Consider the following 22,796-nt stretch of genomic DNA (forward strand, 5'->3'; position numbering starts at 1 on the left):
GGGCAGGGGCGGCGCTGGTGGCAGAGGATGGAGGGCGAGGGCGAGGTGGGAGCAGAGGGGCCCTACTGCCTCCCGGACCGCAGATCCGCCTGATCGGGCCCCGGCTGCTGCTGCCCGGGTCTCTGCCCCTCGCCCGCATCGCGGTGCGGGGGTCGCTGCATCCGATCCCCGCCCCCTGCCCCCGGCACACAGCGGTTGGGGGAGGGGGCGAGTCCATCCTCCCCCCCAGCCCGGGCGGACCAGGACCCCCTGCCCCCGCCCCCCACCCCCAGCGCGGTCCGGGCCGCCCTCCCCTGCCGCGGGAGCTCCTAGGGGCGGGCGAGGGGAGCACAGCGAAGCCCCCCCCGGACGCGGGCGCGGGGGCTCCCCTGTGCCCGGGCGCGGCGCCCGCGAGGCGGGAGAGTCCCGGCGTGGGGGCGCGGGGGCTGGCGGCGGCGGCGGCGCCCGGGGCCGGGGCGGGGACCCCCCTGCGCGCGGCGGCCCGGCTCCGTGCTGCTGCTGCCGCCGACCACGGGAGGGCGTCGACTGTGTTAGTTCCCGCCGATCAACCCGGGGCCAGCGCGGCGCCAGGGGGTCCCCGCCGCCCGCCGCCGGCCCCCCGCCCCGCCGCGGGCTCTTGGCCGTCCGGCCCGGGCGGCGGCGGCGGCCGGAGAGCCCGGCGGCGGGGGCCAGGCGCCGCCACACAGGGCGCCCCCATCCTCGCTCTCGCCGCCGCACCGGGCGCGCCCGGGAAATCGCGGCGCGGGGGCTCTTCCCGGCGGCCGGGCGCCCCGGCGGCAGCGCGGCCGCCTCGGGCAGCGTCCGGCGCGGGGCCCTGCGGGCGGGCGGCGCGGGGGGGCGCGGCGCGGGCGCGCCAGGGCCCCGCGAAGGGGCTCCAGAAAGCACAAGTTGGAGCTGGCCGCCGACCAGCCTGTTGTTGTTCCCAATTCGGTCCGCACCGCGCCCATATAAAGCGCCGCTCGAGCACCGCCCCGCCAGTCGCGTCCGAGCCGCGGAGCCGAGTAGAGCGGTGCTTGCCCGGAGCAGTCCCCGCTGCCGCCAGGATGTCGGTGGAGCTGGAAGAAGCCGACCTGCCCCTGACCGAGGCCGAGGAGGTGCCGCTCGCCCCGGAGAAGAAGGCGGCGGCCAAGAAAGCCAAGGGCGGCGGCTCCTCGCTGTCGCCGTCCAAGAGGAGGAAGAACAACAAGAAGAAGAACCAGCCGGGCAAGTACAGCCAGCTGGTGGTGGAGGCCATCCGCAAGCTGGGCGAGCGCAACGGCTCGTCGCTGGCCAAGATCTACAACGAGGCCAAGAAGGTGGCGTGGTTCGACCAGCAGAACGGGCGCACCTACCTGAAATACTCCATCAAGGCGCTGGTACAGAACGACACGCTGCTGCAGGTCAAGGGCACCGGCGCCAACGGCTCCTTCAAGCTCAATCGCAAGAAGCTGGAGGGCGGCGGCGAGGGGGGCGCGGGCGGCGGCGCCCACAAATCGCACAAGAAGGCGGTGGCGGCGGCCGCCACGCGGCGCGTGGACAAGAAGCCGGCGGCCAAGACCAAGAAGCCCGAGAAGAAATCGCACAAGAAGGGGGCGGGCGCGGCTGCCGCCGCCAGGAAGGAGAAAGGCAAAGCCAAGAAGGCGGCCAAGAAAGGTGCCGCCTCCCCCGGCGGCAAGAAGGTGAAGAAGTCGGCCAAGCCGAAGGCACTGAAGACCAGGAAGGCATGAGAGCGGGGCGGCGAGGACACTGCCCCCGTGATCTCCCTCCCCACCCCCCGCCCCGCCACCGAGGACTGAGCCCCCCCAGACACAGACTCTGCTCTGAGAACGGACCCGGGTTATTCGCTTTGTCTTTGTGTCGCCGCCCTCGCTCTGCAGCCGCCTCCGTGCGCAGGAAGACTAGAGGAGGCGCCCGCTGCTCCCCTCCTCCCGCCCCGGGGGGTGGGGGGGCTCCGTGTGCGCAGGGCGACCCCCGTTCGCGTCCCTGTAGTCGCTGATTTTTTAAACGCTTATGTCCCCCGCGCCCGCCCCTGCTCCGCACGCCCCCGGCAGGGGCCGCGCCACGTGGCCCCGCTCCCGCGCTGCGGTGCCGGTTGCTTCGCTTCTTTCCGAATTTTCGAACATCTCCGGCGCCCCCTATTGGCTCCGGCCCCCTGGCGGCGCCATGGAAACGGGCTGCCCGGTGCCTATTGGCTACAGGCGGCGTCTTTTCCCCTGCGGCAAGGCAGCTGCCCCGAGCAGGAGCCCCGGGGGTGGGGGGAGCGGGCGCTGCGGCCCCTCGTGCGGCGAGCCTTTTTTTTTTTTTTTTTTTTTTTCTTTTTTTTGGTCAATAAATTGTAAAAAAACCTCGGATCTGGTGATTCCTCCGTGTGCGGGGGGAGGGTCTGGCTGCCCCGCCCCCTTCTTGGGCCCGATCCGCCAAGCACCATGTGCCCCGGCCCGCCCTTCCCCAGACCAGATTCAGCTCGTGTGGACAAAGCCCGGCAGTCGTGGGGTGCGATCGCCAAGGGCAGCTCCCGACCCCGCGGGGGAGGGGAGGCGAAGGGGCGGTGCATGGGGCTTTTCCAGCTCGAAGCTTAGGGCTGAGCATTTAGGGGCTGCAGCGATAGAAGGCTTACAAAAATCGGGGGGGCGGCACCTGCATGGGGCTGCCATGGGCGGGGGGGAGGGGGGCGCTGTCCCGGAGGGACAGCGGGTGGAACCAACCGGTTAGGGTGGCAGTGGGTGGAACCATCTTCCTGCAGCACCATCCCCCGCCTAGTGCTAGGGGTGGGGGCTGGATGGGATGAAGGGAGCCCTCCCCCGAGGTCAGTGCAGGTAGTTTCCTGGCCCCCCCAGGGATTTTTGCTCCACGCTGCTCCAGGAAGCTCCCAGCGTCCATCACTTGTAGGCTGCACCGCTGCTATCCTCAGGGACAACCATTGGACCAAGGCTCAGCCGGGGGAAGGAGACAGGAGCTCTTCTATTCTTTGAGCAGTGGCAAAATTGCAGCACAATTTAAGTTGTGCTTCAGCATGCGTTTCCCCCCCCCAGAAGCTAGGGCCTTTGGTGCAGGCCTGGGAAATTGCAAGAGCCAGGTAGCAAGGCACCAGCCAGCCCCTCCTTTCCCTTTTAAAGATGCAACAAGTCAGGGTCTTCTTCCCCTACAGCCAGGACTAAGGCCCCCCCCCCCCTCTTTTTTTTTTTGCATCAGGGCTCAATAGCTGTTGTTCCTAACTAGGGCATTTCCCTCCAGTTCCCTCCTTTAAGCACACCTACCCGGCAGGCCTCACACTTGCTGGGATGCTCTTTCTTCCACCAGCATCCAAGGCCCTGGTCTCTCACAGCCACCTGTGCAACGTTCCTTGCACTGGCACAGCGCTGCCAGCCCTCTTGCAGGTGCTGCATCCTTCCTGCTTTGACAGGACCTAGGAGCCACACAGTCCTCACTTGACACAGAAGAACTCAAGAGGGTTGCTAGGACTTCTCAGATGATGCTCAAGCCCAAAGCTTCCCCTTCCCAGCCACCCCTGCCAACGCAACTGCTCTGGGACTTAAGGCAGTGGCTTCAGCCTCCCCCTTGAAAACAGGTCCATGGCTTCTCAGAAAGCAGCTGGAGCCCAGGTAGCAGTGGCAGCTCACTCTGCCATGACCAGGCTTGAGCCCACACAGACAAGATGGGGGAGGGCAGGTCTTTCACCTGCTGATGCAAGTAAAACAAGATAAGGGCAGGGATGAATCCCTCCTCTGAATCCACCTACTCCAGGAGGCAGCAGCACTCTACAGTGTGTTTCAAAGGGCTGGGAAGAGAGTCATGTCCTGCCCTTACCGCTCCCAGGGTGGGCTGGTCTGGGGAACTGCACTAGAGCAGCAATACAGCAAACCCAGGGCTGTCAGTGCAGGGAAGATGGAGGGTTGTGGACTTTTACCTTGAACGCCATTCTACTAGTACACCTGATCCATTAATGAGATGTCTGGGAGAGCAGGAGGGGAAGCTTCTTGGGGCACTGGCTGGTTGGATTTGCAGTCCTTCCCTACCAACCCTCAGTACTCTCTGGAAATTAATGTTGTAGCACAGCTGGCTCTGGGCTGCCAGAAGGGGAGCTATTGAGCTAGTTTTGCTTCACTTCTCTCAAGATGAAGGTAAACAGGCCAAGCACGGCTGCATTCAGAGGCTGTTTAGGGAAACAGGCATCAAGGTCTAACAGCCTCTTTGCTTCCCATGGATCCTGGGGAGGGCTCCAATGCCTACCACTTGCAGCCAGGCTGGTCAGGAGCAACTATGGTTGTTTGGAAAGATTATCATTATAAACACTGCATTATCTTAGTCCAAATTAGGCTTTCCTAGGCCTGTAGGAGCCAGAAGGAACAGTGGACAGATCAGGCCCTTAGCATCTGTTCACTGCTGCTGTGAACTACAAGGTACTGGGCTAGCTGGACCCATGGTCTGCCTGCATGTGGGACTTACGTTCAAGAATATGATCCAAAAACCATAGCCCCACTGGCAGAGACTGATCAAACCCATTCTGTTCTCCTGCTATGGAGCCTACAGCTAAGATGACATGCAAAAAAGGTGGGAAAGGCCTGTAGGACGCAAAAGACCATGCTAGAAGTGATGCATGCTGCTAGGCTGTTTGAGTCCTGGGTTTCCAATATAAACTGGAGTAGGGACCCAGTGCACAGGCTACATTATAAGGATTTTCATCTGGGCCATTAGAAGCTCTGCAGTCAGATGGCGGTGGGAATGGGACAGCTGCACCAAGTAAAAAAAAAAAAAAGAAGCTTCTCCCTCAGCTCATCTCACCTGTTAGGCCTTCTCAGTCCATGTTATTAGGCAAAAGCCTTTCAAGTGATCTTTGTAGCAACCCCTGCATAAAAAGGCAGCATATTACTAGCAAGACTAAGTAGCTTTGAGATTTAGAGCTGGCATCTCATCTGCAGACCACTGCTTCAAAAATCTAGTGATCAATCACAGCTGGAACTAGGCACCCAGTGAGAGGCTGGGGACTCCTCAAAAAAAAGCCAGTAACTGAAGCAGTCTAGAACTTAAACCATGAACTGGGACTGATTTCTACAGCCCAGACAGCCGGCTCTCTGCCCTGTGCAGCCCTGTACAAACGCATCTCTCTCAAATAAACAAGCAGCAGAAAAGCAGCTAGCCACAAAAGGACAGTGTCTTGGTTTCTCCCACACACACCTGCCAGTCTCCTCCCCCTCAAGTACCTATCATAAGGCAGGGCCCCATTCTAGTTGCATAAAAGACTACCAGTGGTATCAGTGGGCTTTGGAGCAGGCCCCTGTGCTTGGGAACAACAGCCAGATCGCACTCTTGCCAGCAACCTCAGAGGCAACTCTTACAAGGGAAGGTAGGACTGGGATGACTTGGTCTTGGCTGCATCCAGAAGCCAGAGCTGCAAATCATGGCTGTCTGTAGGATACCTAACACAGAAGTCAAGATGGCCTGTCCCAAGTTCTAGCAGTGTAGGGGATAGAGAAAGGAAGCACAGGAATAGGAGAGATCAGGCTTTCATCCTCAGACAATAGTGTACCTACTGCTTGAACCAGCAGGAGTGCAAGGATCCTGATGAGAAGTGAACCCTTACTGCAGGGATGGCTGCTACAGCAGAAGAGGGGTGAGGTCAATGTCGTTTTGCCTCAGAGCTAGCAGCTGAATGTGTGCTACAGACCTGCTTAGTTACTTCTCAACAGCAGAACATAAGAACTCCATTTCCAGCTCCCAGACAGAGTGCAGGCTTGCATCCCTCCTCCAGCCCTGCAAACATGGACAAGAAAAGCAGCAGGTTCCTTGAAGCCCCTGTAGCACCTTCCTCTTCCCACAGAGCTCACACTAGCCAAGGCCCCTTATCCTTGGATGGTTTCCAAGGTCATCATATAACAATGCATAATTTGAAGAATTTAAAAAAAAAAAAAAAAAAAAAGACCTCCCCCCACAAGCCTTCAATCTCATCAGGTTAGAAGTGGTAGGGGTGGCTTCAAGTGCTGGGCCTGCAGCATCCCAATATTCTGCGTTTCTCCTTGTTAAAAGCATCTCTCCCTTCTTGTTGCAAGACAGCTTCCCGCACACGTAGGGGACCGACTTGCACAACACACTGCAAGATACACCAAGACAGTGGCTTCTCTCTTTTAGCCACAGGTCTTGAGAAGTAACTCAAAAGATGCAGATAGGTAGGTTCCTTTAACTATTTTATAGGCAAGCTGGTTACAGCTGAAGGGAGCCGGTCCCCTTGCTGCCCAAGCTTGCAGTATCAACTAGAAGGGGAAGTAGGTAGGCATGGCCAGGCTAGCTCCCCACCCCCAGAAGTGTTCCCAGTACTCAGTGCATGGCTAAAGGAAGTTTGCCCAAAGAAGTGTAGGAGTTGAGGTCTGGATTCCACTCTCTTGGTGGGTTCTCTTTTCATTTAGGAAAGAGAGGGATCATTTTATCAAAAGCTTGTTGCTGACACTGAACATGCATCATGAACACGCTGGAGCGCTTAGAATCTACGCACTTGAGGCAAGCCAACTGCAACCCACTCAGCCCATTTTTTGTTGGGCAAGTTGCAAAATGCAAAAAAGTAGAACTGACCTGCGTGCATCCGAAGTCATTAGCCAGGCCTGGAACAAGCAGCGTCTTGTTCTTGACAACATCCTGCCATTTCAGCTTCTCAGCCCAATTAAGGTTTACAGCCCTGTCGACCCAGTAGCGTGAGGACAGGGCTCTTTGGAGAGGCTGAACAGTGGCAAGGAAGCAGGCTTTTTATACCTGGTCCTCAGCTATCTACAGGAAAGCTTTACAGCTAGGGGGCTGGTCTCCACAGCCCACTCCATCCTTTAAAGAGTTTTAGAGGGCACCAGCCACAGGTGACCACTTGCTTTACGAAAAGCACAGAGAACAGCCCTTGGAATCAGAGCAGCTGCACAAACCAAGGTTGGCTGTAACCTTTGCTCACCTGCAGGCCTGCAAGTTAGCTATTGGTAGCGAGAGCCTTTTAAAAATATTTAGTCCTCAGGACTAAGGTAGTCTAGACACCATTGCTCCAGCCACTGTCCTCTGCTCAAGACAGACATAAGCTGGAGGGTGGGGGTGGAAAAAGGGGTTTAGTTTGACATCAAGACCAACTTGTTCGGATTCTTTTGCTTTGTGCACTACACCCACCGCATAGCCACAATCCAACTGTGCTTGTGAAGATGTTCAGATGTACAATTTAGAGCCTGCTCATAAGAAGCCATTTTGTTATTGGCAAAAAGTGAGCACCTAGCACGTGTAAGAAATCCTTGGCTAAACTATCTGGAATTCTTTTACAGCTCATTTCAGAGTTCAGCCCCATTAAGCTGGTGCCCTGCCACCACAAGCCACAATAAAGTTCTTCACATTGAGTGAGGACAGAGGGTCAGAGTTTCTCTGTATCAGAACTACCACACACCTAAGCAGCAGGGACTTCATTCTCAGCTGCAGCATGCCACTAGCAAAACTCCACCCTACCTGACAGGGCTTCAGACCCAAGATTAGAGAGACTGCTCAAAAGACACCTAGGAAGACGGATCAGTGTTTGCTGGACACCCATTTGGAATTCAGTCAGAGCCCTGTAACCCATACAGGCCTGGGGCAAGTTTTTAGCATCCTGTGCTTCCCAAGGTTACAATCTGTTCCTTTAGATTCATCATGCTTGCTTGAGGCCTCTCCCCATCCTGGACTGCAAGCTCAAGGCAGGGTTCGTCTCATTAGCATTTGTAGAGCACCTAGCACCACAGGCTCAGATACTGATCAGTGCAGTATAACTAACTAGCTTGATCTGTGATACTGTCTCGACAGTCTTCTGTAGAAAGATTTATTCCCCCTGTTTCTCTGCTTTAAGGGTAGCCAAGTCCAGAATAGCAATCTTGGCTTTCCTGGTTTGCCAAATGCCTTCCTAGTCGCACTGTGAGCTCTCCACCTTTACTCAGAGGGCAAGGCTGGCTGAACCTTCAGAGGTCCTTCCTCCACATGAGCAGCCATCAAATCAGCAAAGCAATCGAAAGCCGATCAGCTGTCTTCCCACCCTGACCTGGATTTACATCATTGGTCTACTAGTTTGGCACCTGCAGCACAGAGGCTGCACTTTTAAGGCAGAGCCCTGCCCTTCACATAAAGGGGCACTCTAGCTTAAATGAATTTCCCTTTTGCAAGCCAAACCTGCCGAGGGAAACTCAAGTTTCTTCGCATTTGCTGCACTATAAGTATCAAGTGATCCTACACTGCCCACAGGAGGCACAAGTCACATTTGTTGTCATTGACAGGAAGGCATTTTTGTGGGGTGGCAGGGTCAGAGCAGCTTCCATGGGGGAGACATCAGACTTCAGCTAACAGGCCCAGTAAAAGGGAAGCTCCACCCCACCCACATGTCTTGCAGGAGCCCAAATACAAAGCTACCAGTATTAAAGAGTTGCCTGTTCCCACAGATTGGACAATTCCAGATCCAAGACCAAGCAGGTGAAGCGGTGATAAGAGACAGCAAGTTTGACATGCATTCAATACTGAACCAGTTTAATCAGATATTGGCTTTGCACTGTTCTTTTTTCAGTATCACAAGTTCCGCATTTTCTAAGAAATACAAAGCAAATCTCCTTTGAATTGTACAGAATGCTGGTCCTGGAGGAAAAAGAAGAGACCAAACCACAAACAAAAACAAAAACAGAAAGAAAAGGAAAAAAGAAAGAAAGAAAGAAAAAGAAAGAGAGAGAGAGAGAGAGAGAGAACACAGGACATAGATACAGATACTTCCGATTCTTCACTCCCTAGAAACAAAAGTGGTTTGCGTGTGAACACATAATTCCCACCCCCACCCACCCCAGGAGGATGAACATCCAGTTTACAGGAGGAATGAAATCTAAGTTGGTCCAGTGTCACAGCAGCAAGACCACTGCCCAGACACGAGAGCTTTTTCCAAGGTCTGCACCGGGAAGATGGGGGACCAGAGAACCAAGCAGACAGCCAATGACGTATCAAGGTCTACTTCTCCATTATCACTACACAACGCCAATGTACCTTTTCCACATTCTACGCATGGAGTGAAAAAACCCTTCATAAAAACCAGTTAACAAGCATCCAAGTTCATCTACTCTAGGTAAATTTTAATATTAAAAATCGAGTCAGAGCCAGAGCAAGTTACTTCATCCACAAGATTAACAGCTGATTTGATAGGTTGAACACATGCTACTTACAGCACAGACACAGTTGCCCATTGTACTTTTAATAAGGTTATTAAGTTCTACTGTCCAAGAGCCTAGACACACTGCTGCATGCACATAATTTCTATCAACCTTTCACGTAAGCAAACTGCTCTCACCACAGCGAGCAAGGCTGCTATTTATACCAATTTCTAGAAGATCACAGCTACTATGTGTCACGGGACAGCTAGGCTGACTTTCATGCTCATACGTTACCCAAATAGCCATATAATAAACACCACATTAACTAGATTCTCATATGAAGTCCAAAGTTTTTCAGATAGAGAAGGAAAAGAAAAAAAGAAACCCCAAACAAAAAATGCTAATCCATTAAGGAGGATTACAGTTAACAGATGTATAATTAGCACTTTATTTTAAGTACTAGAAGTAGTGTCGAACAAAAACACTGCATGTCATGTTAAAGTGCAACTAGGATACAAACGCTAAGTCTCCATAAAAAATAAATGGTTCTGCAACATAGAACTATTGATCCAACCAGGAAGGAACACAAAAAACAAAACGCACAACAGAAACAGCACTCCCCGTCTGCAGGAAGCCCCTGACCTTGACATGCTCTTTAAGCACACCCCCTTGACCCCCAAACCATAGCAGACCCCACTCTCCTGGAGGAGACATAACTAAAGTCCTACGACACCCCGTGAGAACGCGAGCTAGGCCACGCAGCTACAGTAAGGTGACTTTGCAAGGAGGTAATTCAGAACGACACGGCAACAAAAAGGAACAGAGAAGGAGAAAGAATTGGGGCTCTTCTGCAGGTGGTGACACCTCCCCCCCACCCATCATCCCTCATGGGAAACAAGACACCATCTGAAAGATGTTTCTTGGCCGGAGAGAAACGTCGGGCCTTCCTGCCCAGCCTGATCTCAGCGAGTCCATCTGTGGTCACATTCATGGGGATGTGCAGCAACAGCAGGTACGATCGCCGCCCTCAGGGACCTGCTGGCTCTGGGATGCAGCCAGGCCAGCAGAGAAGGGGCTGGTCACTCGTGCAAAAAAACACAAGGGAGCAGGAGAGGCCGCTCTGCCCCCTACATCCAGGGGCACAAGCAGACGGGCTCCCTGGGGCAGGGCAGAGGCAGGTTTCCAGGTGCATCACTGGGCAGGGATGGAAAAGACGAGGCGGCCCAACACGGGGGAGGGAAGGGACGAAGCCCTGCCACAGTCCGGAGCCTCCACTGTGCAAAATGGGTTCCCCTTTCCCAGTCCGTGGTGGAAGAAGAAATCAACCCGAAGAGGACAAGGGCAGAGGGAGGGAGGAAGCGCTGGGGCCCATCTCCCCCACGGGAGAGACAAGGGGGCGGGGGTGGGACCCGGGCCAGCTGCGGGGCCGAGAGTCCGGGCAGCAGCCGAGAGCCGAGCCGGGCCGGGCCGGCGGGAGGAGGGAGCCGGGCGGGCGCTGTTCCAGCCGCTCTTCCCCGCCGCGGGGCCGGGGCAGGGCAGGCCCGGCGGGGGCTCGGGGCTGGGCCTCACTTCTTGGAGCTCTGCGTCTTCTTGGGCAGCAGCACGGCCTGGATGTTGGGCAGGACGCCGCCCTGCGCGATGGTGACGCCGCCCAGCAGCTTGTTGAGCTCCTCGTCGTTGCGGATGGCCAGCTGCAGATGCCGCGGGATGATGCGCGTCTTCTTGTTGTCCCGCGCCGCGTTGCCCGCCAGCTCCAGGATCTCAGCCGACAGGTACTCCAGCACGGCCGCCAGGTACACCGGGGCGCCGGCGCCCACCCGCTCCGCGTAGTTGCCCTTGCGCAGCAGCCGGTGCACGCGGCCCACGGGGAACTGCAGCCCAGCCCGCGACGAGCGCGACTTGGCCTTGGCCCGGGCTTTGCCGCCAGACTTGCCTCGGCCGGACATGGCCGGAGCCTGCGGGGCACACACAGCACAGCACAGCGTTACCGCCAGCCCCTCCTGCCCTGCACCGCCCTGCCCCGCTGCCCCCGGCCCAGCCTTACCGCTCCCGGGGGGGGGCTGGAGTCGCTGCCGCTGCCTGCCCGCGCCCGCTCCCGCTCCGGATCGGGCCCAGCTCCGCGCCGCGCGCCGCCCGCAGCTGCAGTGACAAGAGCCCAGCCCGGCGGCTGGAGGATATGCAGCCCGGCGCCGAGCTCCCATTGGCGGAGCCGGCCGGCGAGCGCGGCTCCCATTGGTGTGTTCTGCGATCCCTGATTTGCATAGGGCTGGCAGCGTTCGGCGGCGCCTGAGCCGCAGCAGCGGAGCCGCCCGCCGCGGGAGCTGCTGGTGAAGCATATTAATGTGCGGCGCCGGCGGGGAGACGGGTGGCCCGGCTCGGCCGCCTCACAAAGGGCCGCGCGGGGGGAGGCGGCTGGGCCTGGCCCGCTGTCTGCCCCCCGGGACCCAACACCGCTCCCGGCGCCGCAGTGCGCCCCGCCCCGCCGGCTCGGCCCGGCCCGGCCCGGCCCCGCCCGCTCCTTTGTGGCGCCGCCGCGGGCTAGCCGGGGCCGCCCCAGCGCTGGGTGCTGGCGGCCTGCGGGGCTTCTTGCCTGCCTGACCCAGCGCTCCGGCTGCCCCTCCCGCTCAGTTGGGACCCCTCTGGGCTGCCCCAGATCACAGGCCCGGGCCCAGGAGCTCTCCCGTAGCTGCAGCGGGGGTTGGAGCCGCACAAGGGAAGGTGAAGCGATCCCTCATTAAAGCAGCAGGCGCTGCCCTGGCAGGATCCGTCTCCGCTTCTAGTTCTGGGCAGGGGAAGAAGAGCCCCTGCCTGCCCACAGCCAGACGGGAACAAACCCGCCCTCTTCCACCACCCAGCAGGGCCACAGCTACTGCTTCCTCGAGGAGGCTGCCTTTCCTCCAGGGGCCAGGTCAGCAGGGACAAGCAGGCTGTTGAGGCCAGGCAACCCAAAGCAGGGGACAGCAGCTCTTTGCTGAGCCAGTGTGTGTAGGCCCGAGCTGCTGCGCACAGGACCCATTAACCCAAGGCTGTTTTTCCCCCCGAGTGATACAGCTCACCACTTCAGTGCAGGCAGTGGGAGCCCTAGGATAGGGTAGCTGTAGCAGCCCCTTGCTCTAAGTGAAAGTGCTTCCAACCCTGGCTGCTGCTGCCGTCCTTTTCATGCTAGGCTACGCTTCTCCCTTCTGCTCTCAACAGTGAGGAAGAAGGAAGGTTTCCAAGCCAAGAGATTTGGCAATATAGCTGATTTCTGTCTAAGTCCCTAGTGCCCCTGACTGCCCTTCTGGAAACAGGCTGGTTGTCTCCCTCCAAAAATCCTAAGAATGCCAGTGTACTTCAGTGTCCTGCTGGTTTATAGAGCAGGCTTCCTCCTTTCCCTGACCCAGTCAAACTTCCTGGTATGAGCGACAGGCTCCCAGCCTGTTTTAGTGCTAGGTTTGTTTAAAAAAAGTGTGTAAAAACACATTCTCTTCCATCCCACACACCTACAATACTATTTGCATCCAGGCACCTACACTGCTAAAGCGTGCACTCAGTTTTCTAAGATAGCTGGCCCAGGGCAAAGCACAGCTGGAAGGGGGAGCCTGCAGCTGAGACTGGAGAAACCTAACACTAGGTTTTCCCCAAAGGGCTTCATTTACCCATACACACACTTCTGGTTAAGATCATTAAGAACCAGTGTGGTCATTCTCCACCAGATTAGCAATACTAACAGACTTGCCTGTAAAGGTGTTATGCAGAGATTGCATCCTAAAGATAATTGCCTGGTGATCATCACACTCCCAATGCTTTGCATCTGCAAGATGCTCTGCATACAGTCAGTCCTATCAGTCCTGTGGTGGGTGAAGGCTTACTTCCCATTTAAGACAGGGAAGTTTCCAGCGGCCCAAGGCTAGAGAAGGGAGACACCAATGTAGTCTACAGTAGATGGGTGTCTGTTCACTCCTTTAATAGCCACAAAGTACTTCAGAGGAACTCCTGAGTGCGTGCTTGGGCCGGCTTGAAGAGGCTGTTCTGTACTGGTTGTTCATCTGCAGCCAATGCAGCAAGGAGGGAGAGTGCAGCAAAGTTGTTCTGCCTTGGGAGGAAAATGCTTGGCACAGAAAGGAATCCATTTCTCACATTTTGTCTTCTGCCTACAGAAGCCCGTAGATGGTGCTGAGGCAACGGGCCCAGGGACTACAAATCAAGACCTGTTATTTTGACAGTCTGGAACAGGCCTGGGATAAACAGCAATTTGTTCACCTTGGCAGCTGAATGCTGGAGGGGATGTGGAAGGGGCTGCAAAGACTCTGCCTGGTTTCTCCTAAGCACAGAATGAGGGAAGACCTAAATCCATGGAGCAGGCAGCAAGAGAGGTTCCTTTCCTGGTTCCCTACATGGCTCAGTGGAGCATTTTCCCCAATCAGTGGTGTGTACTGAACTCAGGACTCAGATGTAAGATCACACATTGGATCCAAAGCTCTTAAAGGGCCTTCCTTCCTCACAGCACAGGCATCTCTAGCATCTTGACCAGCATCCAGGCAACCTGCATGTTGCCTTACTCCAGGGGCTGCCCAAAAGTCTCTCCAGCAGCAAGAAAGCCTCTGTAAAGCTCTTTGAACAAGCAGTTTGGAGAGCTGCCTTCAACATGGGCCTTCCCAGAATAGTTTCATTAGCAAATAGCCCCTCCCCACCTCTTCAGGACCTTATTCCACCAACAGCCTCCCTCGCTTCCCTCTTGCCCACTATCCCCTTCCAGAGTCATCTTATTCTTTTCTACCAAAAGTGAGGAAACCATGCTCTTCACACTGGTTGATGAATGGATGTTCTGAGCCTGCCACCTGGTAGACAGACACACACATGCATGGGACACCTCACAGACAAATCCATTGCTTTATTTTCTACAAACTATTGTGTCAGAAGCAAACAAGCAAAGCTTTACAGAGCAGCCCCCGCACGCTAAGGTCTTTGCTTTCACTTCTGACTCCAATGGTGTCCAATCAGACAAAGACAAAAAAATGCAAGTTACTTTAGTGGTACTCTAGTGATCTGGACTGTAATGGCATGCACTTTCCTAATCAGGTACAGCTCAAAGCTAACTCACCATCTTACTCAAAAGAGTAATTGTTAGCTCTCTGAATGGAGAGTTCAGAAACACACTCTAAATCTTAAAACCGCACTAACAAAACAGCGCCACAAACAACATGACCAAGACCCGTACCCCACCCCAAAGAAAAAAATAAAGGCTATGAGATGAAGACTCATGACTGCCCAAGGAGATGGATAAAACCCAGTCATCACTTTCTGGAACCCTGCTAAGATATGCTCAGCCGATATGCTCAGCCCTTCTGAAAATCTTTTCTCCTCAAATTCACCACATCTGGCTGTTACTGGCGGTAAGGGCCATCATGCAGGCAATATCCAATGCCCCATTTTTTCCAATGTTTTATCTAACCCTGCTTAGAGCAGGGTTAACAGTGGTTAAAATGCTGACTCCTCACTGAAATTAGAACTTCTCCTGCTGATGCTGCAGAGAGCGGCAGCAGTAGAAAATCTGAGGGGGAAAAATCTCATGTAGCTCTAAAAAATCTGACAGAGAGACAGTCTAAGAAACTGGCACAAAATATTATAATGCCAGTGAGAAAAGCCCCTGAGGCTTAGCACACAGGCTCCTTGAAGGCAGGTCAGCTTGTCAGAAATGGGACAGGCAATGAGTCATAAAAACAATTTAAGGTAAAGGCACTTTTTTTAACGTTTGCCAGCAAAACTGAGTTAATGAGGATCACTTTGTGTATGTCACCACACACACACTCACTCACTCACTCTCTCTCTAATCCTCCTCAGTTCCACAACAGAAAGCTTCCTGAGTTTTAATAGGACCCTGTTCCCTTAATATCTATTTATACAACCTTCCTCTTCTCCACATATAGCCCAAGAATCCCCCTGCCATAGTGCTATGGCATTTCTGAATGCTGTAAGGCAAAGCAAGAGAGAGTTAGCACAGAATTTCCTGGCCTTGGACAAAGGGGAGGCGAGAAGGATGGGGAATGTCTCACTGAAACATTAACTTGCTGTTGGCCCTTTGGTTAAATTCCCAGCTGCAAATGTCTTCCAGCATCAGCAGCGTCAAGGAGACACTGTAAAGAAGATAGCTGCCAGCTGGCACCATAGAAAGGAGAATCTGCGGAATACCAGGGCAGGAGAGAAATTAACCTTCAGATATTCCATAGTCACTGGTCCCTGTCCAGAGGGTCAAGTGCCTCTCTCACCATCACATACGTATTTGGTATATAGGTGTTCCCATGGCAAAGGCACTGCCAGCAATGCGGGGGGGGGGGGGTGAACAGCTGTTGGAAGTGACCGTGCCTGCCTAGTGGAAGACAAAGTCAACACCACCCTCCTGAGTCAGGAAACATACAGGACAATGGGAACACTGAGCTACACCATCAAATCAATACAAGGGATCAAATTGAAATGCTCCATGCAGCAAAGTCATGGGAATCTCAGCACCAATCTGCAGGGCCTAACAAGATAACGTGTCGCATCTCCTTAGGAACTGGAAACAGGGAATGACCTCCAAATGGCCAGACTGGCTCCTATATCTTGGGCCTCTTAGCAGGAGATTCTCCTTCCTCTTTCTTCAGCCACTGGTGCATTACATTTGCACTGGTTCTTTTGGGTGTAGCAGCTTGGATGAACTGACTGGACCACCTGGGCAGGTCGTCTTCCTGTTTCTTGGGAGATTTGTTTTTTAACCAATCCAGCATCATTTTACTGCTGGCGCTGGCTTTGGTCTCCTGGGAGGACAAATGACAAACACAGAAATAGAAGTAGCAGAGAAATACCAGGTCATATACAAGGGACATCAGCAAATTCATGCTGGTACTGGCATCCAAGAGCTGGGCCCCAGATCCACAGCCTGCAGAAGGTTTCACAGGTAGGTTCCCAACAGGTTCATCCCAAGCTCCATTCAAAGGGGAATACACCTCATGAAGTAGGAGGCCCATGACTGATTTCTGTAAGAGTGGGGGAGGGAGCAGGAATCCCTAATGGCCCTTTACTCTCTGACATCTCCCCCCCACCAGCTGAAGATGGGTAGCAGCCTGCAGTCTCTTTGGTACCTGTCAGCACCATCTTCTGACAGAAAGGGCTGCCCTGAATTATTACAATGCACAATCTCCCTCCCATGCCAGAAGCAGAATGGCTGTTGGCTTGGCTCAACAAGTGAGCAAAACATGGGGTTTATTCACTCACAGTGCTCAACTGTCCAAGATCATTCTGGTCTTAAAGATAACAGAACTGTGAAAGGTGGAGGGCAACACTTCTCTAACAGGTGGGAAAGTTTAATGATGCGTGCATCAGGAAAAGGGAAATCCCTAGCGGGAAGACTACAAACAGAACAAATCTTTATCTTCAGACAGTATTAGGGTAGGGAGGCCTGATTCATGTCTGGCCCTGGCTCTCACCTGCTTGAGTCCTAGCTCAATGGGAGTGAGGCATTCTGGTGTGTCGTTCCGGGAGTTGCTCACCAGGGTGGACACTGGGTAGAAAGTGATGTGCTCCGTGGGCTGTATAAGCTTAACTGCTTCCTGGGTTGGCACCTCTGCAAAATCCAGCCATTTCCTGATGGCCTCATCCCCATCTAGGATAGCTGGCATCCTACATGAGGGAAGAGACCTTTAGATCATGCTGATGCATGGAACTTGCCTGCCACATGGTAGAACTGAGTCATCTGGGGGCAAGCCAAGCTAAGTGCCAGCATTAACAGATAGCTGACTGCAGGTACATCAGGACGAACCATGTTGGCAGCAACTCCTCATATGTAAACAGCAAGCTGGGTGGCATGGAGACCCCACTGCGGAGCCAGGGAGAAAGGACTAAGCAATACATAGCTTGTTTGTGAGGCTGGCAGCATATTACTTTCATTAAAGCAGCCCCCAGAAAAGGTCCTGATTGACAGTCATTAAACAGGCCTGTAGGCAATCCCACAGTGACTTATGGGAAGGGCAAGATTCAGTGAACCCAAACATGTCAGTCACATGCTAATGCGTGTCCTAGGGGGTCAGGTGAAAGAAGCAGGAAAGAGTTTCTGGCCTGTGGGTTCCTGACTGCCAAGGCTGTGCATTTATGGGAACGTAGTCACGCTACCTGCTCCACATGGAAAGGAGAAGAGGAAAGGTTTGCCCTTTCCTATACTTCCCACTAGTCTTAGCTGCCCTATAGTATGCTCTGTAACCCATACCGGCCAGTCTCACTTGCCTGTTATGGATGAAGCTTATGGCTTTGGAAGCATTCACTGTAATGATGGTGTAGGTGTACAAGGGATCCCCTCCATTGGGAGGCTGCCAGCAATCAAAAATCCCAGCCATGGTGAGTAACTTCTTGCCTTTCCATTCCTCCTCCTCATTGCCCTCTTCCTCCTTCATGTCTGACTGGAAAGGAAGATCAGGCACAATCACTATCTTACTAACCCCAGCCCCGTGTTATGCCGTTTCAACATAAAGGCCTTTAAAGGGCAGCTGATGCCTCACAGAAAATGCTAAACCCAGTGCAGGTCAGTGTCTGAAGGCTCAACTACTATTTTAACTGCTTTTCTCTGTTTAGGGACCTTCCCACAAAAGCTCCACTAGGAGCCACATCTTCCACTGCTGCTGCTTCCCCTCCCAAAGCCAATACCTTCCACCTGCACAGCATAACCTGTCACTTTAGAAATGACTGCAAAGCTGCAGGAGACAGGAGAGGATAAGCAGAAGTAGCAGATCAACTCTCTCATGAGACAAATCAGGTGTCCAGACAAAAATAAAAGAGCGAGGTGGCAGAACGTGACAGGCAGAATCATTTCTGCGATCATCTAAAGTGATTCCCTGTGAGATTCAAGCCATGGGAATTCTGTGTGCTCAGCACCCCTCAGGATCAAACTCACAGATCAAAGGGAGCTTGCAGTGAGCTACATAGAGGCCACCCACATATTGCAGCTTGACAGGTTTGTTTTGCTGCATTTCCGGGGTTTGTCACTCTGGGTGCTAATAGGCAGCACCCCACACCACCAAAGGCTTCTTTCCACCTGTCTCACTGCACGCACAGCCTCCACTATGAGTGTTTCAACCCTGAACACAGCTGAAAAAAAATGAGCTCTGTAACCCATAATTAATATTTCTGAGCTGTTCTGGAACAGGAAATCGCCAATGGCTTAGTAGCAAATGCCTAAACACCACCAGGCTGGGAATCCAGTACCATTTCTTGCTTAGTCTGTGGGAAGTAAATGAAATAGGGCTGCTTCTCTCCATTGCGTTGCTGCCACTCATAGAATCCATCCGCCAGCACGACGCAGCGCCTGCCCTTGACAAGAGGGCCCTTTGAAGAGAGAAAATTTGACCATGTCACAAATGAAAGCAGATGGCAGACTGGGATGTACTGACATCAAAGAAAGCTGCTTGGTGGGGGAGAGAGGAAGGATGACACGATGGCTTAAATGCACGGAAGACCTTGCTTTTTGACACATTGCATTTTCCTGCTCATCCTCAAATGCTCAGGTATTAGGTCTGTGGATCTGCACTGGGGGTCACATAAACCTATGTTTTGTTTTCAGGGCTTATGTTAGCATATAAATGCTTTAACAAAAGAAGAATCTCATCCCATATGGCAAACTGCTGCGTAAGTGGCTTCTGCACAATGATTCAATGGGTTTTCACCCAGACACATAGCAGTAAATCAGTGGTAGCATGTGACATTGGTCCCAGTGCGAGGTGGAAATGTAGCCATTCTATTCCACTCAAGAAGTTGTGTTAATAAAAATAGGTCACTGGGGCAACTGGAGCTTTGTCCATTGCCTTCCCTGGCATCAGGGAGAGAGAGAGCTTAAATAAGCCTTGAAGAGTCTTTGCAAGGGTCCATGATTCTCTCTCTTGCTGAAAGTCATGAGTTGTAAAGCAAAATAATTCTCTGTGTCCTCACCTCCACTCCTTGCATTCTTCAGCACTTGGAAGAATGCCCCAATTCCTTCCTACAGACATTTCCCCCACTTCCACATAGCATGCCAGGATGCCCATCTTCCAGCTGAAAAAGGCTGGCTAAGTCTCCTTACAGAGCCCGCTGTGCCACTGCTAAATTGGCTTGACAAGCTTTTATTAATTTCACATAGCATTTTATTCCCGAAAGAGTTGTATGCAGGCAATGCTGCCTTTGTTTTCTCCAGCCTGACCGGTACTTGAACCAAACAGCAGGTTATATCAAGGCCACCCTGTCAAGTGCAGCATGTGAAAAGCCATTACCTGACGAGTTCTCCTATTTCATGGAAATGGAGATGCTGGTTGTACAATGTGCAAATACAAAGGACTTTTTCTAAACACCTGGGGCAACAACAGCCAGTACTTGTTAGGGAGAGCCTCTAGCTCTGGTCTCTAGCTTACCAGGTGGTAGTAGCACTGCTGGGAGTTGATGATAGCAAAAATTTCCCCCATTGGTTCATAGAAAAGTCTGGCTGGTAAGGACCTCTGGAGGTCATCTAGTCCCATCCCATCCCCCCCCCCATACTAATTTGACCATGGGGTAAAATTCCTTCCTGACCCTGAGCAGACAGGCAAGACCCTTGACCAGGAATCTCTGTGTTGTGGTACCAGAAGGAGCACTGGCACACCCCAGTCAAAATCCTTTTGTTAAATGCAAAGATACTGTAGACTCACCCTGTAAGAGAGTTTCTCCATCATGGTGTCACTGCGACAGTTGAAGGTGCTGTACTGCATCTTGGAAGGATTATCTTCTTTAAACCAGGCCGGGACCAGTCCCCAGCGCATAGGCACCAGGACACGCTCTGAAGGGTCAGCATCCTTCCACATAAAATAGAAAAGCACCTTATGCCAGCACATGTATGAGTGGAAAGCAAATTTCAAAGTAATCAAAGCATCTTGCAGCTTGCTGCCTTTGTATTGTACAGTGGAGGCTACAAACCTCACAGCAAACTCAGCTACTGCAACTGCTGGCAGAGGGCCTACTGAGAAAAAAGGAACTTATAGATAACTCGTTAAAATAACGCAGCACACATTAAGCAGAAAGTCAGATTACTTTCTCTGCCAGGAATGTAACTGTGGATTGCTGCTCTGTGAATTACATTCCTGTCACTTCCGTTTTGTACGAGTCTGCCTGGATACAGTCGGTGCAGATGGAATATGGCTGCCATTCCCAAGTGATGCAAAAATAATCAGTATTACTACTTCTACGAAGGAGTTATTAAAGTATGCAATAATTAGCATACGGTAATATTTGTTTGAGCAAAATAACCGTACGTGGTTGGGTATAAGGAAAACCCCCACATAAATAACGTTATTTATATTTAATGACAATATCTCGAGTTCTCTTCCAAATTCAGCACCCAAAAAGGCCGAGCAATTATGCCACCTCTGAGCCCTCCCCTTTATAATGAACAAAGAAAAAGGGGAACATTCAATCTCTTTGATCAGCTTAATTAAAAACATTCTTATGTCACAACCAATAATTTGGTCTTTATTAACCTAGTATTTAAATTCAGGGTACTTTCACTTTTTGTAGAGTAACTAATGTTTGTATATTTTCTCGGTTTGGACAATGGAAACGCACTAGTGGGTTTCACTTCTGCTTCACGTGAATTTCACTTTGTAATTCTGAGGGCGCCAATGTTTGGATGGCCAAAACCACAGAGAAGAGTTGGTATTTCCCCCAAACTACACAAATTTTAAAGGCAAAGACGTGCATTTCTGTACGTTACATATAACTTTTCAGTCCTTCAAGCGCATCAGAAAGACGAAAAGGGCAGAAGATGACCCGGTTCAGCATTGAAACAGAGCGTGTCCTACTGTCACTAAATCGTGAAGGAGCAGAGACAAGAGTTGAATAAAGATGACTGAAGTAACAGATGTTTCCCGGAGCTCATGATGTAATGCTTCAAGCTTTGGCACTGTAATCTCATCAACTATTGCAGGGGATGACATGGGGTTTTGATTAGAGCATGCAGACGGGAAGGTGAAGGGGAAGTGGTTTTCAAATGTCACGTTTTAAGACATGAATATACTTGTAATTTTTAAATTTGCACGCGTGCTTTGATTTGGGACCCGAAAGAGATGGAGCATTTTGCAGGGTCACCTTTAAACACCTGTGTAAAACCTTTGCAGCAGGGAGGTGATTCCTGACATTTCAGCAGAGATCTCATATTACTTTTTCTTTTTTTTCTTTACTGTAGAAGGAGCGCACACTGAAGCACACACCACAAACGTGGCAAACAGGGGTACTGGTCCTGCAAACATCCTGTGAAGTGAACGTTAACGGTAGGAGCCTGGGGACACACAAAACGGAAAGCAAACCACTCTTGCTCAGAGACCGCAGGATTCAAACTGTAATGCTCCCCAATGAATGTAAAGATGTTGATATCAAATTGCTCAGCAACCAGTTGTGAACTTGTCACTCCCTTCTAACTACTGGTCGCTGAACAGAACCTACCAGCAAAGCTACAGAAATGTAAACCCTGTTTCATCTCAAGGCTTGCAGTAGCAATCTGATGAATAAATGCAAAGAATATTACTCAGCTATGATGTTTCTCTAATACCCTAATATATTAATATCTAATAATATATGGGAGATGACATAAAACAGCTGCAATATTATTAATAAATAGGAAAGGTGCAACCCCAGATGGTCAAAACCTGCCAAAGCAAACTGAAACCCATGAAACATACTTGAACTAAGACTTAAAACAGTGATTCTCAACCAGGGTGCCCCCACTGTTAGGTTTGCAACCATGCCCCACAAAATAAACCCAGAGACTGCCAACAGAAACCCGAAGCTGTGGTCTTTCTGAGGTCTTTGCAGGGGAAAAACTGCTCGATTTCCCCAGAGTCAAAAAAAGCATGGAAAAACGAAGAGCTGGTGGTTTCCGAGGGGTGCCTCGAGTCTGAAAAGGGCCGAGAACCTCTGACTTGAAACCAGGTCTCTGCGGTTCCACCGAAACAACAGGAGAGCCCAGCACCGGGGCAGCAGCGGAGCCGTGCGCGGGTCCCCAGCGCCTGCTCCCGCACAGAGGAAGGCGACGGTGCGGCGCCCTGAGCGATGGACGCCGCCGCCCGCTGCGGGGCAAGCGGAGAGTTCAGAGAAGACTTGGGGCGGGGGCAGCGGGGCAAGGGAGCGCCAGAAGCACGACTGCGCCCCGAGGGCTCTCCCCAGCTGCTCCCTTGGTCTAGGGAAGCCATCGCCTCTCCCCAGAGCGCGGGCCCGCCTTCAACTGGGACGGCTCAGGAGGAAGGGGAAGGGGAAGGGGAAAGGGAAGGGGAGGCCTCGCGGGCGGGCCGGGGGCTCGGGCCCACCCAGGAGCGGGCGTGGGGGCCCGGCGGAGGGGAGGGGAGGGGAGGGGAGCGGGGCGGTCACCTGGTGCAGGTGGCGGCGGGCCAGCAGCACGGGCCCGTAGGCCTGGGGCCCGCGGTTGTAGGCGGGCCGGTAGCGCTGCGGCTCCCTCCACTCGGGCAGGCGGCGGCGGCCGCGCCCGTCCCGGTAGGCGCAGGCCCGGCGCAGGTTGTCGGCCGCCAGGCTGCAGGCCACGCGCCCGCACATGGCAGCGACCCGCACAGCGCCCCGCTGCCCGCCCGGCCCGGCCCGGCCCGGCCCGGCCCTAGCTCCGCTCCGCTCCGCCGCGCCGCGCGTCCCGCCCCCGTGCCCGCGCCCGCGCCCAGAGGCGTCTTCAGTGCAAGAAATAGTGGGGGGGCGGACACG

General features: G+C 53.3%; 3 protein-coding genes across 3 annotated transcripts; 1 reads left to right on the forward strand and 2 right to left on the reverse strand.

The window, feature by feature from the left end:
- Positions 1-964: 964 nt before the first annotated feature.
- Positions 965-2,330, forward strand: LOC102558080 (histone H1.10). Its single transcript, XM_006260128.4, has one exon. The coding sequence runs from the start codon at positions 1,044-1,046 to the stop codon at positions 1,704-1,706; it is 663 nt and encodes a 220-aa protein (XP_006260190.1). The 5' UTR covers positions 965-1,043; the 3' UTR covers positions 1,707-2,330.
- Positions 2,331-8,464: 6,134 nt separating this feature from the next.
- On the reverse strand, positions 8,465-11,521 carry LOC102557846 (histone H2A). Its single transcript, XM_019499804.2, has 2 exons — positions 11,131-11,521; positions 8,465-11,041 (listed from the first exon to the last, which is right to left on the reverse strand). The coding sequence occupies exons 1-2, from the start codon at positions 11,317-11,319 to the stop codon at positions 10,652-10,654; spliced, it is 579 nt and encodes a 192-aa protein (XP_019355349.2). The 5' UTR covers positions 11,320-11,521; the 3' UTR covers positions 8,465-10,651.
- Positions 11,522-13,939: 2,418 nt separating this feature from the next.
- Positions 13,940-22,695, reverse strand: HMCES (5-hydroxymethylcytosine binding, ES cell specific). Its single transcript, XM_019499553.2, has 6 exons — positions 22,455-22,695; positions 19,748-19,891; positions 18,300-18,419; positions 17,325-17,497; positions 16,532-16,724; positions 13,940-15,862 (listed from the first exon to the last, which is right to left on the reverse strand). Exons 1-6 carry the CDS (start codon positions 22,635-22,637, stop codon positions 15,662-15,664), a joined length of 1,014 nt encoding a protein of 337 aa, XP_019355098.2. The 5' UTR covers positions 22,638-22,695; the 3' UTR covers positions 13,940-15,661.
- Positions 22,696-22,796: the final 101 nt, after the last annotated feature.

Source organism: Alligator mississippiensis, chromosome 12 (assembly GCF_030867095.1).
Source record: "Alligator mississippiensis isolate rAllMis1 chromosome 12, rAllMis1, whole genome shotgun sequence".
NCBI classification, from domain to species: Eukaryota; Metazoa; Chordata; order Crocodylia; family Alligatoridae; genus Alligator; species Alligator mississippiensis.